A 15,452-nucleotide genomic window follows, 5' to 3' on the forward strand; every position below is an offset into this window, starting at 1 on the left:
GGTGATCGCACACAGATCAGTGGGGTTAATGAACACACACAGAGACCAAATTCTGACACATCCAAAACCAAGAACTGTGAAGGAGTTGCTTTCCTTTCTTGGCTTGACAGGTTACAGCAGGCAGTTCATTCCGAACTATGCGGGTAAAACGGCCCCTTTAAGGGACCTGATCAAGAAAGTTGGTGTTCGAAATCTGAAGGCTGAATTGCCTTGGACGCCGGACACAGAGACAGCGTTCATTTCACTAAAACAGGATTTGTCAAGAGCCACAGATCTGGCCACACCTAACTATGATGAGGCATTTTATCTTGATGTTTCAGAAACAAAGGGAGTTGTGAATGGTGTGTTGTTTCAGAAAAAAGGGGGAGGTAGGGATGTACTTATGTATGTCAGCATAAGATTAAATTCAACAGAAGCAAGGCATCCCACATGCACACAACACGCAGCAGGAGTAGCAAAGATAATTCAGAAAACAGCACATATAGTGAGGGAACACCCACTGAAAGTGCTTACTACACACAGTGTAGTGGCCTATGTGAACTCACAGGCATTCACAATGACTCCACTGACGCAACAAAGGTTCAGCAAAATTTTAGAGGCGCCAAATCTGATATTCACACATGAAGGAATAAATATGGCAGACCTAATGGGGTCAGGAGAACCACATGACTGTATTAAGAAAGCCCAGGTTGAAGGAAAAATTGAGGGACAACAGTCGGCCCAGAGAGCTGAAGTGATAGCCCTAACTCGAGCCCTGAGGTTGGCTAAAAACATGAGAGTGAACATCTACACTGACTCAGCATATGCGTTTGGAGCAGCTCATGTGGAACTGGCTCAGTGGAAGAGAGCCGGGTTCAGGACGGCCACTAATGCACCCATCTGTCACAAAAAGGAAATGGAGGAACTGGAAAAGGCCCTGGAGGACCCAGACGAGGTAAGTATTATAAAATGCAAAGGCCACTCACAAGCAGACAGTATGGTGGCAAGAGGAAATCAGAAAGCTGACGAAGCCGCAAAGGAAGCAGCGGGCTACAAAGGACAGAGACAACTGGTGCAGGTAACCCCAGAAGAGGAGGTTAGCACTAACAGCATGGAAGAAGTTAGACAGGCTCAGGAGGAGACATCCCCAGAGGAAAAGGGGGTGTGGGAAAACAAAGGAGCCTGGCAAGATGGCGGTTTGTGGAGGGGGCCAGATGGGCGTCCCGCTTTAACGGCCAAAATGGCGGAACAAAAGGTGAATGAGGCTCACGGGCTTGGTCACGTGGGAGTGAAACAGATGGAGAGAAATTTGTGCCGATGGTGGCATCCTGATTTGAGAAGGATGATACTGGAAAAGGCCAGAACGTGCCTAATTTGTGGGGCACACAACCCAAAGCCAGCAGTAAAACCTGAAGCTGGTAAGTTTCTCATGCCAGAAAGGCCAGGAGAAGAGGTCGTGATTGATTATACCGACATGATTGATACAGGCCCAGGTGGGGTGAGGTATTTGTTGGTGTGTGTGGATGTTCTGACTGGATGGCCCGAAGCATGGGCGACCAAATGTGAAGATGCGAAAAGTGTGATTAAGTGCTTAACCAATCATTACATTCCAAGGCATGGGTTTCCCAAGAGAATTAGATCAGACAATGGTACTCACTTCAAGAATAAAGATTTGCAAGAGGTAGAGAGGATGTTGGGAGTGCAACATAAGTTCGGGACGGTCTTTCATCCTCAATCTCAAGGAAAGGTAGAGAGGATGAACCTAAATTTGAAAAACAAGTTGGCTAAAATTTGTGCGCAGACAGGGCTAAATTGGGTCGCAGCCCTGCCCATTGCTTTGATGACCATAAGATGTTTATGATGATGTTAACTTTGTATTTCAGGTGCAGTTATAACTATTTTATACATATTGCATTTTGTGCTTTTAAAGGACTTGTGGCTCAAATTTGTCTCTGGAGGGTCACGAGCCTTTGGCTAGCGCTATGATTAGCCAATCTACTGTGAGGATAATATGAGTTCATGAAGGATTGCACACGCTTACAGACACAGAGTTAAGAAACACACATGACAGTATTGATTCCAGGCAAAAGGCCCTAAATTCATTTAGCTTTTAATTGAACTTAAAGAAGGACCAAAGAGGAAGGAAAGCATATATTTTGGTTAAGTCTGATACATTAGAATTAGAAGGTATTGTTACATTAAGGGAGCAAAATGAAATAAAAAGGTTATACCAAAACAGGTGATAACATAGGAAATGTGAGGTTTTAAAATGAAGTTAGTGTTAACACATAGGAGTTGTTTCAAGGCAGCATTTAGCTATGATGAAATGTATACAGGAGTAATTGCTTATATGCTTAAACTTAATTGATTGAAGTGGTTGTTTTCTTTTGGAGTAGATTAACTTGCAGCAGCGACAACTTGTGCACAGGATGTTGATGATCAGATAAGGGAAAGTAGAGCGAGCAACTGGACGTGAAACCAGCGCTTAAAGAATTTTAAAGTGATGAGTAACGTTGAAGAGTATACATAAATACAAGTCAATAAGTTAAGAAGATAATTAGGATCAGGCTTTTGATTAAAGAGTCCCAGATAGGATAAGTTAGGGAGATGCAAGAAAAGGTGTTTTGTTTCCTTTGCAGAAGATCGATCTCGGCGACCACAGGAGGGGCGAGGATCCTGGAGATCTCGAGGTTCGAGACCACCAGAGAAGGGTCTGCGTGAGGACACAATGTATTGTGACCTCTGGTGTTCCAGAGGTCTAAAGGGGGAGTGTCGAGGAGGGAAATTATTTTACTGCTATTGTTAAATAATTGTCATTGCATTAATAATATAATCTGCAGCATGGATATTGCATTCCAAGGTTTAAACAGTGTCTCTTTCAGAAAGACTGAGTTGCAGGCTGACAGGAAGTTGTATGCAGAAAGAAGCAGGAAGTTATTTTGAGCCGCAGGCTAAGACGAGGCTTTAACAATGTAACAGATAGCTTTAAGAAGGCCTTAAGCAGCTATGACTATTTTATACACAATGCATATCTGTGCTTATTAAAGAGTTGGAGCTCGGTCAATTAATTGGGGGTCGGAAGCTTTGTTCGGCGCGATGTTCGGACAATCTATTGTGCAAGTGACTTGGAGCCATAGAAGGAATTGCAATACATGCTTACAAAACACTTATATATCAGATCATTTTATATTAAGGTTTTAGTAGAGGTTCTTGATTAAAACATTTATTTAGTAGAAGACATACACATAGTCTCAGTGAGCTTCTGGTCTGGTAAAAGGTCAGAAGTGCAACAGGTGAATTGAGAAAGAGCATTTGAGGACGAGACACAGACAGTAGGTGAAGAGGTGACACAAAGAGCATGTGAGGTCAACACACACACACACACACACACACACACACTTTAAGTTAGATTTATTTAGAGGAGAGGTTAGTTATGTTTGGCTGTAACTGCAAAATTGTCTTGGTAAAAGAGGAACCGTTTCTTGGTGTCTCGGCAAGAAAGAGGAACAAGACAAGAACTGAAAGGTAGACAGGAAGGGCTAGCCATGAAAATAGAAGATGATTTTCTAGGTGAAAAGTCATGATGATGTTGATCTGATCTATGTATAAAATGTATCTGTGACGCATGAAGGGGCGTCAGTAAACAAACCCTGATGCTATAAAATATCTGTTCATGCTTTGATTAAGTCGAAGACTACTTCCTGTCTGCGTACAGAGTTGTCTTCCCACGCGTGTATTCATTAAAATCATCGTTTGACTTCACCCGGCCGGATCGGTGTGGTTATTCTTCGATCACCTCTTGTACCCTTCCTCAATATTGAATCTTAACACCGTCTTCTTCTGTTTGTCTACCACCACTATGTCCGGTTGGTTAGCCACCACCATTTTGTCCGTCTGTATCTGGAAGTCCCACAGGATCTTAGCTCGGTCATTCTCCACCACCCTTGGGGGCATCTCCCATTTTGACCTCGGGACTTCCAGGTTATACTCCGCACAGATGTTCCTGTACACTATGCCGGCCACTTGGTTATGGCGTTCCATGTATGCCTTGCCTGCTAGCATCTTGCACCCTGCTGTTATGTGCTGGATTGTCTCTGGGGCATCTTTACACAGCCTGCACCTGGGGTCTTGCCTGGTGTGATAGACCCCAGCCTCTATGGATCTTGTGCTCAGAGCTTGTTCTTGTGCTGCCATGATTAGTGCCTCTGTGCTGTCTTTCAGTCCAGCTTTGTCCAGCCACTGGTAGGATTTCTGGATATCAGCCACCTCCTCTATCTGCCGGTGGTACATACCGTGCAGGGGCCTGTCTTTCCATGATGGTTCCTCGTCTCCCTCCTCTTTCTTGGGTTTCTGCTGCCTGAGGTATTCACTGAGCACTCGGTCAGTTGGGGCCATCTTCCCAATGTATTCTTGGATGTTCGTTGTCTCATCCTGGACTGTGGTGCTGACACTCACCAGTCCCCGGCCCCCTTCCTTCCGCTTAGCGTACAGCCTCAGGGTGCTGGACTTGGGGTGAAACCCTCCATGCATGGTAAGGAGCTTTCTTGTCTTTATGTCAGTGGCTTCTATCTCCTCCTTTGGCCAGCCTATTACCCCAGCAGGGTACCTGATCACGGGCAGGGCGTACGTGTTGATGGCCCGGATCTTGTTCTTACCATTCAGCTGACTCCTCAGGACTTGCCTGACCCTCTGCAGGTACTTGGTGGTTGCAGCTTTTCTAGCGGCCTCTTCATGGTTCCCATTCGCCTGCGGGATCCCCAAGTACTTGTAACTGTCCTCTATGTCTGCAATGTTGCCTTCTGGTAGTTCAATCCCCTCAGTTCTGACTACCTTCCCTCTCTTTGTTACCATCCGACTACACTTCTCCAGTCCGAACGACATTCCAATGTCATTGCTGTATAGCCTGGTAGTGTGGATCAGTGAATCGATGTCTCGTTCACTCTTGGCATACAGCTTGATGTCATCCATGTACAGGAGGTGGCTGACAACTGCTCCGTTCCGTAGTCGGTATCCGTAGCCAGTCTTGTTAATGATCTCACTGAGGGGGTTCAGGCCTATGCAGAACAGCAGTGGGGACAGAGCATCTCCTTGGTAGATCCCGCACTTGATGGTGACTTGTGCTATGGGCTTGGAGTTGGCCTCTAGTGTTGTACGCCACATCCCCATTGAGTTCCTGATGAAGGCTCTTAGGGTCCCATTGATCTTGTACAATTCTAGGCATTCCAGTATCCAGCTGTGGGGCATTGAGTCATAGGCCTTCTTGTAATCAATCCAGGCAGTGCACAGGTTGGTCAGTCTGGTCTTGCAGTCTCGGCTGATTGTTCTGTCTACCAGTAGCTGGTGTTTTGCGCCTCTGGTATTCTTGCCAATTCCTTTCTGTGTCCCGCTCATGTATTGACCCATGTGCCTGTTCATCTTAGCCGATATGATGCCTAATTATATATATATATATATATATATATATATATATATATATATACACATACATACACACACGTACGTACATATGTATGAGAGAAGGAAGACGAGGAAAATCAAATGTCTCTTAAAGAAGAGGACATTGATCAATCAGTAACAACAGGTTTAAAATAAACTTCCAGGGGTCCCAAATCTACAGAGGAGGACTCGCAGGGACCACTGGGTCCAAACACCAACAACTCTGTTTTCTTTTCATTAACATTTAAAAAGTTTAGAGCCAACCAACCTTTAATGTCATCTAGGCATGTTGTGAGAGGTTTTATGGAGATGCCACCCTTCTGCTTCAGGGGCAAATAAATTTGGATGCCATTATCATCTAGAAAATCTTTCAGTTGACTAAAAACAATTTTCTCTAAAACCTTGGAAAGTAAAGGGAGCTTGGAAGTAGGCCTATAGTTCGCTAAAACTGTGTGATCAAGGCCAGGTTTCTTAAGCAGTGGCTGCACTAGTGCATGTTTGAAACTTGCAGGAACCACACCAGAAGACAGACTGCTGTACCTTCTCTCTGTATTTAGACTCATTGTTGTTGGTGATGAGACCCACCACTGTTGTGTCATCTGAAAACTTGATCATGTGATTTGAGCTGTACTGTGCAGTACAGTCATGTGTTAGCAAGGTGAACAGCAGTGGACTAAGCACACAGCCCTGTGGTGATCCTGTACTCAGTCTGTGTTATTTCCTATGGAGACAGACTGGGACCTGTCAGTTAGGAAGTCCAAGATCCAGTTGCAGAGAGTGATGTTTATTCCCAGTAGGTCCAACTTCTTTACCAGCCTCTGGGGAATGACAGTGTTGAATGCTGAGCTGAAGTCATTAAACAGCTATCTGGCATACGTGTCCTTTTTGTTGAGATGGGAGAGAGAATGGTGAACAGCAGACGAGATGGCATGATTTCTGGAGCGGTTTGGGCAGTAGGCAAACTGTAGCAGCTCCAGATTTGGTGGAAGGTGAGTTTTCATGTGCCTCAATACCAGCCTCTCAAAGCACTTTGCGATGATGGGTGTAAGTGTCACCAGCCGGTAGTCATTGAGGCAGGAAACAGTGGCACTTCTTTGGCACTCGGGTGATTTTTGTAGTTTTGATGCATAGATCAGTGGTGTATTTAATATTGTCCAATCTGGGGGAGGGGTGAAGCCTTGTATGCTGAATGTTTGAGTAAACAAGGTCTAACATGCTGTCCTCTCTTGTCGCAAAGTCAATGTTCTAATGAAATTTGGGCAGAACTGATTTTTATCAGGTATCTCTCCCTCCTTTTTTGTGACATTGGCAGGACTTTTATTTTGTTGTAATTATAAAAGACCAAATTGGTTGTGAGAGTTGATCATTCAAGATCAGCTTAGCAGACAAAACACAGTTTAAGTGTCATGGTGAGCTGTGCTGGAGGCTAGAGTAGGGCCCAAATACAGGACTCTGAGACAATATTAACTTAAAGAGGCAGCTTTTTTTGATATAGTAATTACATAAAGCAAAGTACAAGACAAAACACTAAAAGAAGCAAACAAAAGAAACTTGAACTCAGATCTTGGCAACTGAAGCACTCATAACCAGATATAACTGAGAGAACATGAAAGACACTCTATGGCACAGCTACTATGGAGAACATGACAAAGAACAGAGGGCACACATGAAGGATAACGAGGAGATGGGTAACAGGTGTGAACACAGCTGGGACTAATCAGTCATGGCCAGACACAGAGGAAGGAAAACCGGTTACACTTTGTTTTCTTTTATTTTTCAATACCAAACTGTCATAATACACATAGGTACATATAGAAATGATCTTTTTCTTTTTTACAGCATATAAAAAAAAACATAAATGGGATGAGTACCTGAATACCCCCACTCCCTCCCAATAATGTAAAAATGAATATGTTACAGAGGAAATGAATTAACCCATACAAAATATACAAAAAAAAGCAAGAACAAGAAATCAACAATAAGATAGTAGTGTGTATCCTTATAGTTTAATATTAACATTAATAAATATTGATATAAATCTTAACAAATATTAAGAGTAGTAACAATATTAATATTACTGAATCCCTGCTCAGCGGTTGAAACAAATTAATAATGCTGGAATATCTTTAAATAAAGCATTCTTATAAGGTAGAACAGCCACTGCCGGGAATAGCAGAACAATTTGTACACTGTCATATGGTGGACTACAGAGAGAGTTCTACTTTTCTAAGTATTTAAGTAATGGTTTCCAGTGAGTAAAAAAAAAAAAAATAAATCTATTGGATGAGCCTCTGATGGAGAATTTTATCTTCTCCAATTTTAAGAGTCCTAAGATATCCTGTAGCCACACTTTAATTAATGGTGGCTGAGATGATTTCCACAACAACAAAATTATTTTTCTAGCGATGAGAGAAGCAAAGGCCATAAGGTTATTTTGAATAGTCGTAGTATGAAGGTTATTTGGTGGTTTTCCAAATATAGCGATATGTGGAGTCGGAATCAATTTTATACCCAATATATCTGAAATTATTTTGAAGAGTTGATGCCAAAATTCAGACAACCTAGGGCACGCCCAGGACATATGAGTAAGATTGCAAGGTATCTGTGGGCATCTGTTACATTTATCATCAAATTTATCTGGGTAAAATGTTGACAGTTTTTCTTTACTGTGTAAAGAAGTGTAATCTGTGGAAAATTTTAAATTGTATTAATGAAAGTCTGGCGCAACTACAAGACAAATTAATGGCCCCTACCGCTCCATCCCACAACAACTCAGAAAAACTCATATGGAGTTCTGACTCCCATTTCATCTTGGTACTGTTTAAAAGAGATTCACTAGGTGGAGAAGCTAGTTTTTACCCTTTAACAAAGTTTTGGCTCCTGGAAGTACCGCATAAAATCGGATTTAATGAAATTAAAGTAACTAGTTCGTTAAAACTTGCAAAAACCTCATTTACGTATAGATCATCAGTACCTTTATGTTCTAAAACAGAGAATCTTAAGTCAATCTTTGCTGGAACAAATAAGTGATTGTGGCAGATCGGGGTTGCAAGAGGGAGGGTGAGCCAACCAAAGTGTCAAATTTTTAATGTTTCAGTAACAACTGGGTTGGAAGACCGGTTTAATAGGGATGATTGTGAGGTATCACATGCTAAAGCAAGTAATGACGAGGAACAGGAGGCTGCTTCACTCTGGCATCAATTAGTATAGGGAGACATACACCACAATAATGTATTATACGTGTTAGATGCCCAATAACACAGCTTTATTGCTGGAGGGAAATGGCGACACAAACTGATAAGAAACTACACTGGGAAGCAATACACTAGCACACAGAGAAACACACGGCCATGAATGAGAGAGAATGTGACACTGAACAGAGGGAGACACAGACATAAATACACAGAGATTTAACGAGGGAGGTGGGAGCACATGGGGAACACAGCTGACACAGATAATCATAACGAGACAGGGTAGGAGCAACACAACATGACACATACTGACGGGAGACTGTCAAAGTAAAACAGGAAGTACACAGAGGCGCAGACAGGAGGAGAGAGGGAGCACAGGGAGAGCACAGACATAACGGGCTGGGGAAAACGTGGAATAAAACACGAGGGGAAACGAGGGCTCACAGATACACAGAGGGGCACACAGGGGGTAAAAGTCACAAAGGGATCATCCATTAAAACATATCCACTGGAAGCCACAATAGACTTTGACCATAAAATCCTTTCAACGTAACGGCACTTTAATTGTCCATTTAAACGTCATCCAAGCAGCATAATTAATAAGACGCAGCGCAGACATCATTCCAAGAGCGCAGCCAAAACGTTGCACATTTAACCAACATCCATTCCATTCCGTTCAGTGTGTCCTTTTGAAGCATCTCAGCGCTAATGCACAATGTGGCTTCCTTTTCCACAACCAGACATACACAGGTATTCTTACCTGCGCTCCTCAGAATTGCGTCAGGTGTGTCGGTGCTGCTGGGCTCACTCATACAGATGCGCTGCACTTACTTGGCGTCTTTCAGGTTCCTTGATCTGATTTCTTTGATCCTGCTTGTGGCTTGCTTCTCCAGAATGCCGTTTTTTGTTGACTAAAGATGTAGCGACTTCCACAGTCGCTACAGGCCGGGGCTGGAGCCTGCCTATTTGCCTGACGCGCTGTCAACTTTACGCAATAATGCGAGAGGTGGAATTGTTTGCTTGTTTATTAAAGTGCTTTGAGAGTTTACAGAGTAATATCATCAGCTCCTGATTCAGACTCTTACAACGTCACAGGCTCTAATATAACGAAGCGAAACATGTAGTGCAGCGGTCAACAAAAACTACGGCTACCCAGCCCTCCTCTCTGTCAAAATCAAAACCCAGTGAATGACAGACTGACAACGCCCATTTATGTCACCGCTAGCACCCACGTGACTCCCATAACAACCAAACAAATAAAAACCCAGTGATCATCAAAATTCAATACATTCAATTATGGCTCCTACACAAACATTGCATATATATATATATATATATATATATATATATATATATATATATATATATATATATATATATAATCATAACTCTGGTTTCACGTGCCTATCAACACAATTTAAAAACTGTTATAAAGTCCACACATCAAGTGTACTTGACTCTGCTGTGTGCTGTGTAAATGTGATTTTTGAGCTGGGTGAAATCCGTGAAGCAGAAATAATATTTTATTTTAACATTGCATTGCTAATCATCGGTTGTGGCCAATCAAATTGTATGGTCCGACTATAAATAGTAGCTGCTATTTTGATTCATTTATTTATTTATTTATATTTATTTTTGGTTGATTAAGGCTGTTCGTACTACTGGTATGTTTGTGGAGTCGGATTAACCACAGAGGACGTATTTGATTTCCCGTTTCGGGTCTATTAATAAGTTGTGTTTTTACTCTGAAGGCCTAAAGTAGAGGTGACTGGGTGCCCTGGTGGTGGGATATTCCGTGGTTCGTGATTATTTATGCATTCGCCCACTGGTAATCCAGGCTCTGAATCAGTTAACAGTACACGTGCAAATACATGATTGCAGGTATCATACAAACATAAAAATAGCTTCAAATACAGTCATGACAATAAAAGAATATGACTTTAAGGACTTAACAACATTAGTTCAGTTATAGTGCACCAACATCTCTAACACATTAGCACTAAGGGAACACTGAATAACCTGGTAGTTTTTGTCCATAAAACCACTTAGCTACGATTACCACAAAAGATCTCTCGGCAAAACGATGCAACATTTTAGGCACAATATTGCCCCGATCAAATCAGTGAGCTGGGATGTTTTATTCTCAACATGAACTACTGTTACAGCAAAAGACATGGACTACTGGTGTCCCACACAACAACTCAATGTCCATGTGAAGGAGCCAAACACATGCCTGCTCCTCTTGTTAACTGAGATAAACTGCTGGCATATTTGTTTTACATCTATACTGTCCAGACTCTCCTGGTGGACATGGCATACATCAGGATTGTTTAATCTCATTTGAGTCATTGTTGACCTTAGCCATCTTTTTAGTCTTGTGAGAGCACTGAAGCTTCTTTCAGCCTCAGTACATGCGTTTTATCCTCAGATTAAAATTATTGTGTGCTTGATGTGCCTCACCTTTGGGCCTGGCTCTTCCCCTCTGACTGCACTAGGACATATTGCTACCTGATAAAATAACACATGGATTCGTGCCATATAAAAAGTGAGACATGTCAATTCAGATTCTTTGTCAAATATACACTAATGAAACAATTTACATCAGCAGCCTAACAATTGTCATGATAATAAATACTAGTTAATCTATAGCACCAAATCATCATCACCTCTGTCCGAGCTACAACATGGCAGAGCTGCCTCTGTCACCTGATGAATAACAGTGAGCCATTCCACATACATGCAGTCACACATGTGCTTCAAATACAGTCATGAACCACCAAGTCATCATCCAATTTCACCTGTGATTCTTGTATCACCATTACTCCACCACTACACCATTATTAAAACAATTTGTGCAAAGTGCACTCCAAGGTGGAATATTTGCAAAATCATGACTACCTCATGATATTTTGTCTCAAAAATGAACCCTATGAATATGTCAGTACCATTAGGATGAAATTATTGTGGCACCAACATTTTAACGTTAGACACATACTTTTAACAGCCTCTGTAAACCAATATCCTGGCCTGCTCGAGGCTGCCGTTTTCTCTGACAGTTTCAATCAAAATTGGAAATGCTACTGTGGGAGACTGAGAGAACTAATAGTGCTGCCTGTTGTGCAGTTAGTTTCCAAAACACGTTATTCATGGTTACATACAATTTCAGACTGATGTGGGCTAAAGCCTAGCATAGCCTGTAACGTTATTATGAAGGACACATTTTATGAGTGAACTTGAGTTTAAGTGACTAACAGGTTTCTTTGAAAATTACTTTAATAAATATAAATTTCGTAACTGAAGTCAGTGAATTCCATGTTGATGGCAACTGTAATTTCAGGAATAGAAACAGCATGAAGATTGAAGTGTGAGCATAAGATTCAATTTTAAAAACTATACTAAGAATAAGAATAAAGGAGCGAGCTCTTGGTGTGAGTGAGTGAGGTGGCTCTGAAAAGAGCCGTTGTTGGTAGAGCGTGCAGCTTCGGATGCGGCGAGCCAGCTGGATGTCGTTGGGCATGATGGTGACCCTTTTGGCGTGGATAGCGCACAGGTTGGTGTCCTCGAAAAGGCCGACCAGATAAGCCTCGCTGGACTCCTGCAGAGCCATGACAGCAGAGCTCTGGAAGCGCAGGTCGGTCTTGAAATCCTGAGCGATCTCGCGGACCAGGCGCTGGAAGGGCAGCTTGCGGATCAGCAGCTCGGTGGATTTCTGGTAACGGCGGATCTCGCGCAGAGCCACGGTACCAGGCCTATAACGGTGGGGCTTCTTGACGCCTCCGGTGGCCGGGGCGCTCTTACGGGCGGCCTTGGTGGCCAGCTGCTTCCTTGGTAGCCAGCTGCTTCCTGGGGGCTTTACCGCCAGTAGACTTGCGAGCAGTCTGCTTGGTTCGTGCCATTCTTCCTCACTATTCTTTCCCTGTGATAAGAGCAGAAAATGTAGCGAACAGAGGAGACTCGCTGCTCTTAAAGTGTGTGACTGGCTGTGACGCGGTGCCGCTCCGGCTCGTGATTGGTGACGGGCTCCACGTGTAGCATCGCCCCGCCTCGGTGTGTGCTGCTCATTGGAGAAAAGTGCATTGAATTTGCGCGCTGCCGCAAGCCTCTCTGCGATTGGTGCGTGACTAATCCGCCCGCGCTCTGCGGAAATATAAGCGAGGCTTTGAGCTGATCGGGCCACATTTTCTCTTAGCCTCGATACTACGAAGAAAAGAACCTAGCCAAACATTGGGAGACTTTCAGCAACGCAAGACTGTAAACGTCTTTTCACTGAAAGACAAACGACACTGCTGAGCTGTGTTTTTCCCCTCGGACTGCCGGACTCTGTTTTGGGTTTGCAAACTTTGCTGAAGTACACAAACCTAAAAATCTGTAGGTGGTTTTGTTTTCTCCGTTTGGAGCTTTTTGAGCCATGCCTGGCCACAGCACAGGGGCTCCACGCCACAAGTACCCTAACTCTTGCTCTAGGGCAGACAACCATCGACCCAACCGGACTATATCCAGGGACAGCACAACCAGCCAAGACTCCTACAAGGATCCTCATGGGGAGCAAATATGTGACCACTCCCGCTATTCAGAGGGCAGGTATGGTCGAGGAAGAAGCCACCCTCGAAACGGCACAGGAAGGGGTTCAGAGACAATAGGATTTATTCCGGGGTCGGCAGACAGCGTGCCGAGCAGCAGGCAGTCCTGTGCCTCCATGGGCTGGAGTAGCTGTAAGGCTCTTATCTGTTCTGTTCTCACCTGTGGATTTTATGGCACCCGGGAGCCCTGCCTCCCCGTTAACGAGAGCTCCACAGACCATACCCCCAAAACGGTCGGTGACCCTCGACCTCCTAACGGCATAGCTGTGAAAACCCCTGGCATGTCTTTGGAGCCCAATAATAAGCAGCCCAAGACCCCCAGGTTGCCCCTGAATGACAGTTTCCGTTACCCAGATGTGCACATAGCAGGTCAGAAGGTAAAGTACCCAGTTGCTGACCCCAAACGGGGTCGCGCATCTGGTAAAGGGGATAACCAGCGGCCGGTCAGCAGCACCAGCCTTATATCCTACGAAGACTACGACTTGGATGAGCAGAGCGACAAAGACATTGACTCTCTGATCACCAAGAAGCTGCTGGAGCTTTACGCCCTGCATCAGATTGACCAGCTGGCCAAGTGCACCTCTGATTCCTCCTTCTCCCGCAAGACCAACGAGATCAGCGAGCTCATCTACAGCATCGCTCAGGACTACAACCTGGAGGAGCAAGAGGCCGAGTGCAAGCTGGTGCACGGGGTCATCCGCATCAGCACGCGGAAGGGCAAAAGGAACAAGGGCTACCCGTCGACCGGGCAGCATCATAACAGCAGGAGGGATGGGACCTTCATGAGCAGTGATTTTCCAGAGGTGAAAGTGTCGGAGCAGACGCCATTAGACGAGCTGGCGAGAAAGATGAGAAATTACAGCGGGCGAACATATTCCTCCAGCACTACTACGGCTTACTCAGCGTACCACCACGACACTGAAACCTACTCCTCAGGCGCTCCTCTGATTCTCTAAAAGTCAAACAAAAACAATGAGATGTAGCCAGTTACATGGGCTATTTCATCCTCCCGCTGTTACCAAGTTGAGCACCTTTTACCCCGAGTGGTTGTACTTCTGCCTTTAAGTGGTCCAGCTACTACCTGCTGTTTTCAAGCAAAAGGCCCACTGAGGAGACTCTCCCCCCCTATTGGGGGGAGTCACCATCGCTCAGGGTGGTGTGCTGCCCAACATCCAGGCTGTGCTGCTGCCCAAGAAGACCGAGAAGCCAGCGAAGGCCAAGTAAACGCAAAGCGCTCTGCTTCACCAAAAACAAAGGCTCTTTTAAGAGCCAAACACTTCCCTCTAAGCAAAGATTCTTCTTGCTGTTACTGTGTCTGTAACATTTTGTGTACTGTGAAATGTAGCTTATGCATTGTGATTTATTTTGAAATGTATGTTCATTCATGTCGTCTTACATAGTCAGGGACTGAAATCCACCTTCAAAATATACTATCATGAGTGCTTAAGCAGTGTGTTTGTTTTATTCACAAGACAAGAATAGACGGTCTTAATATAAAGTCAAAATAAAACTAAAGCAAAAAGCTCTGTCTCTCCTGAGTGGTTAAGGCTTGTGCCTTGTTCAACCTCATTGCTCATCTTACTAATTTAGAATAAATTGGATGTCACCAATTATTAGCTTCATAACTACAACTGTAGACACTCATCATGGTTCACTCGCTTGATAATTAAAGCAGTTTCTACGCTCATGGAAACAGACAACACGTGGTACATGACACATGTGGCAAGATCACAAACCTTGTCAAACACAATAGGAAATCATAACAACGTGAGGAGAGGGACAGGTGGACTTCTTTGGTGCTGCAGGAACTACCCAGGTACAGAGGGAGGAAAATGTGGAGCTGTTAGCAACATGTTCAGCACCACTGCTGCTAAATTTGGGACATTTTGCAAAGTCACTTACATCTACGCTTAGTTAACCCCTGTTTTAAGGACAGTAGTGGGTTTGAGCAGGATTCGAACCTGGGCATCCTGGTCTCAATGCGGCTATTCACCCCATTGTGTTCTCAGAGCATTTCATGCGACCTTAAAGCTCTCAAGAATTACATTAAGTTGCTGAACCCTGACCTCTGACGTGGCAGATTAGTTGGCTTAGCTATAAACTTTGGTGTGTAACTCTGTATGGATCGAAGAATGTATTGACAGTGGGGGTTTGCCTGTCGTAAAATGAGTAAAAGCTGCCTCAGCCAGATAAACAATAGAATTAGAGGAAAACTACTGAGGAGGGGGATACAGGGCAGCCCCGGCCTCTCCTCCAGTTGGGATAT

General features: G+C 43.9%; 2 protein-coding genes and 1 pseudogene across 2 annotated transcripts; 2 read left to right on the forward strand and 1 right to left on the reverse strand.

Moving 5' to 3' along the window:
- Positions 1 to 701: 701 nt before the first annotated feature.
- On the forward strand, positions 702 to 1,861 carry LOC146579482 (uncharacterized). The gene is made up of 2 exons (XM_085269322.1): positions 702 to 1,660; positions 1,727 to 1,861. The coding sequence occupies exons 1-2, from the start codon at positions 773 to 775 to the stop codon at positions 1,838 to 1,840; spliced, it is 1,002 nt and encodes a 333-aa protein (XP_085125448.1). The 5' UTR covers positions 702 to 772; the 3' UTR covers positions 1,841 to 1,861.
- A 6,964-nt stretch (positions 1,862 to 8,825) lies between these two features.
- LOC146579483 (histone H3-like) lies at positions 8,826 to 12,502 on the reverse strand (annotated as a pseudogene).
- A 210-nt stretch (positions 12,503 to 12,712) lies between these two features.
- LOC146579484 (keratinocyte differentiation factor 1-like) lies at positions 12,713 to 14,665 on the forward strand. Its single transcript, XM_085269312.1, has one exon. The coding sequence runs from the start codon at positions 13,015 to 13,017 to the stop codon at positions 14,140 to 14,142; it is 1,128 nt and encodes a 375-aa protein (XP_085125438.1). The 5' UTR covers positions 12,713 to 13,014; the 3' UTR covers positions 14,143 to 14,665.
- Positions 14,666 to 15,452: the final 787 nt, after the last annotated feature.

This window comes from Mchenga conophoros, linkage group LG3, assembly GCF_057382185.1.
Source record: "Mchenga conophoros isolate Kocher_MC1m ecotype Shallow Benthic linkage group LG3, M_conophoros_male_GT1.1, whole genome shotgun sequence".
Lineage (NCBI taxonomy): Eukaryota > Metazoa > Chordata > Actinopteri > Cichliformes > Cichlidae > Mchenga > Mchenga conophoros.

Excerpts from the sequence above, each read along its gene's own strand:
- LOC146579482 (XM_085269322.1), top strand. The coding sequence starts at position 773 with ATGAGAGTGAACATCTACACTGACTCAGCATATGCGTTTGGAGCAGCT. Across the intron at positions 1,661-1,726 it reads AGAATAAAGATTTGCAAGAG|GTAGAGAGGATGAACCTAAA; the intron begins GTAGAGAGGATG and ends TCTCAAGGAAAG.
- LOC146579484 (XM_085269312.1), top strand. The coding sequence starts at position 13,015 with ATGCCTGGCCACAGCACAGGGGCTCCACGCCACAAGTACCCTAACTCT.